At 38.1% G+C, this 2,386-nt stretch overlaps 1 protein-coding gene across 1 annotated transcript in view; it reads left to right on the top strand.

The window, feature by feature from the left end:
* Positions 1–2,386, top strand: part of LOC103597978 (DEP domain-containing mTOR-interacting protein-like) — a 143,238-nt gene that overhangs the window by 3,066 nt on the left and 137,786 nt on the right. Inside the window, exon 3 of the mRNA XM_008581876.1 lies at positions 239–274. Coding sequence (XP_008580098.1) covers positions 239–274 — 36 coding nt within the window. The remainder of the gene's footprint in view (positions 1–238; positions 275–2,386) is intronic.

The raw sequence follows: 2,386 nt of genomic DNA on the forward strand, positions 1-2,386 counted from the left end.
CAAGAAGAGAGAAGGTTCTCTCTGGCTCAGGAGTTAGACCTGGGTTTGAATTTCTGTTCAGCCACCATGTAGCCAAGTGTCAGCATTAAATTTTTTTGAAGGAGGTCTTTAAACTAGAGTTAATCCTGGCTTTGCTACTTATTTACTAGTGTGGGACCTTGGACAAGTTCTTTACTTAAAATGATGGGTAATAATGGAATTTACCTTGTAGTGTTATGCTGCAGATTAGGTGAGTTAGTGCTTAGAACAGTGTCTGGTATATAGGAAGCACCATGTCAGCATTAGCTATTGTAGCTCTGTGACCCTAGACAAATTAATTCACTTCTCTGAGCCTCTGTTTTCTCATCTGTGAAATGGCAATGAAGATAGAAGTATTTCATGGGGTTGTTGTGTGAATTTGCCTCTGGGCTTTATGTATTAGTGAGCATTTAACAAATAGCTGCTGGAATTAATTAGTATTATTGGTCTTGGTGCATCACCACATGTGACTTCCAGCCAAGCAGGATCTGGCAGGAAGGAATGGGTGGTGGTTAAGAGCACAGGATATAGAACCAGGCTGCCTGGGCTCTTATTCTGTCTCCACCATTTATTAGTTCTGTGAGTTTGGGACAACTTACTTAACTTCCTTGCTTGTTTCCTTTTCTATAGAAAGAGGATTCTGATGACACTTCTCTCAGGAGTTTTGTGAAGATTAAATGGGATGGTACATGTAAAAGGCTTAGTAAATGTTAGCTATTTAATTTTACTTTGGAAAATTTCAATTCTTGCTCTTTTTATTTCAACTGTTTTAGCACTGTGACTAACATATGGTAATTACTCAATAAATATTTGAATGAATATTGTGAGTAATTCACTGTACTTCTGTTAGCACGGAGTAATATAATGTTCATAACTTAGGGATTTAAGTGGCCATATACCTGGCTTCCTGATTACAGGAGGAGTGGCAATTCAGCCATCATTATTGTCACTATCACAACATTTTCTTCTGTCCCCAGCTGCTCTTTCACTGTACAGTTGTGGACATTTTGTGCTGTGCAGGCCTCCTCTTCTAATTGCTTCACACACACCCACTGTTCTCTGCTTTCTCTTGCCTTTGCATTACCTTCTCACTCAACAAAGATGAGGTGGAGGTGGTGAGGAAAAAAGAAACCAAGGCCTGGGATTTGAAATTTAAAAATTGCTTCCAGGCCCTGCTCTGTCAATTCCTTTTTTTTTTTTTTTTTTCCTTTTGTTTTTGGAGCTATGTTCCCTTAGGCAAATCAGTTAACCTCTGCAGTCTTCAGCGCCCTTCCCTGCAGAATGGGAATAATAATATCCTCCCACATAAGATTTGTGGTGTTGAATCAAATTGGACACAGCATGGAGAGAAACTTTGTAAAATAAATGAGTAAACCAAGAATAGTGTTGTTTTAATTATTATAAGCTCCAGATGTGAAATTGGGGGCTGGTCCACAATCTTGACACTTTTGTTAGGACAGTTGGTTGCATAAGGAAAAGAAATTGAGTAACAGACCTAAAAACATCGCCTGCTTCCTTTTCCAGCTTGACAGCAGGACCCTTTTCCTAATTCTCTTCATTCTTTTCCCTTGTCATAAAAGGTTTTACTTCCTTGCCCAATGTATTTCCATGTTTTTGCATTTTAAGACTGCATTTGGATACTACTTCACACCCCACAAAATGACTATAATAAAAAAATTAGATAGTAACAAAGTATTGGTGAGGACGTGGAGAATTTGGAACCCGTGCACACTGCTGGTGGGAATGTAAAATGGTACAGCCACTTTGGAAAACAAGTCTGGCAGTTCCTCAAAAGATTCAACATAGATTTACCATATGACCCAGCAATTCCACTCCTGGTTACATATCCAAGAGAAATGAAAAAATATGTCCACATAAAAACTTGTACACAAATGTTCATAGTAGTAGTATTCGTAATAGTCAAAAACAGAAACAGCCCAAATGTCCAGCTGATGAATGGGTAAACAAAATACGATGTATCCATAGAATGGAATATTAATTCAGCAGGGAAAAAAGAAAAGGAATAACATAATGATTGATACATGCTATAATGTGGATGAAACTTGAAGAGGTTATGTTAAGGGAGAGAAGCCAGATATAACAGGACACATACTGTATGACTCCATTTATATGAAATGTGCAGAATAGGCAAATCTATAGAGAGAAAGTAAATTTATGATTGGCGAGGGGGGGTGGAAGGGTGGGAAGGGGGAGTGGAGAGTGACTGCTAATGGGTAGGTAGTTTGTTTTTGGGGTGATGCAAATGCTCTAAACTTGACTGTAGTGATTGTTGTACAACTCTGTACATGTACTTAAAACCACTAAATTATATGCATTAAATTAGTGAACTGATTGGTATGTGAATTAT

The sequence above is a fragment of the Galeopterus variegatus genome, unplaced genomic scaffold (genome assembly GCF_000696425.1).
Source record: "Galeopterus variegatus unplaced genomic scaffold, G_variegatus-3.0.2 Scaffold2482, whole genome shotgun sequence".
Lineage (NCBI taxonomy): Eukaryota > Metazoa > Chordata > Mammalia > Dermoptera > Cynocephalidae > Galeopterus > Galeopterus variegatus.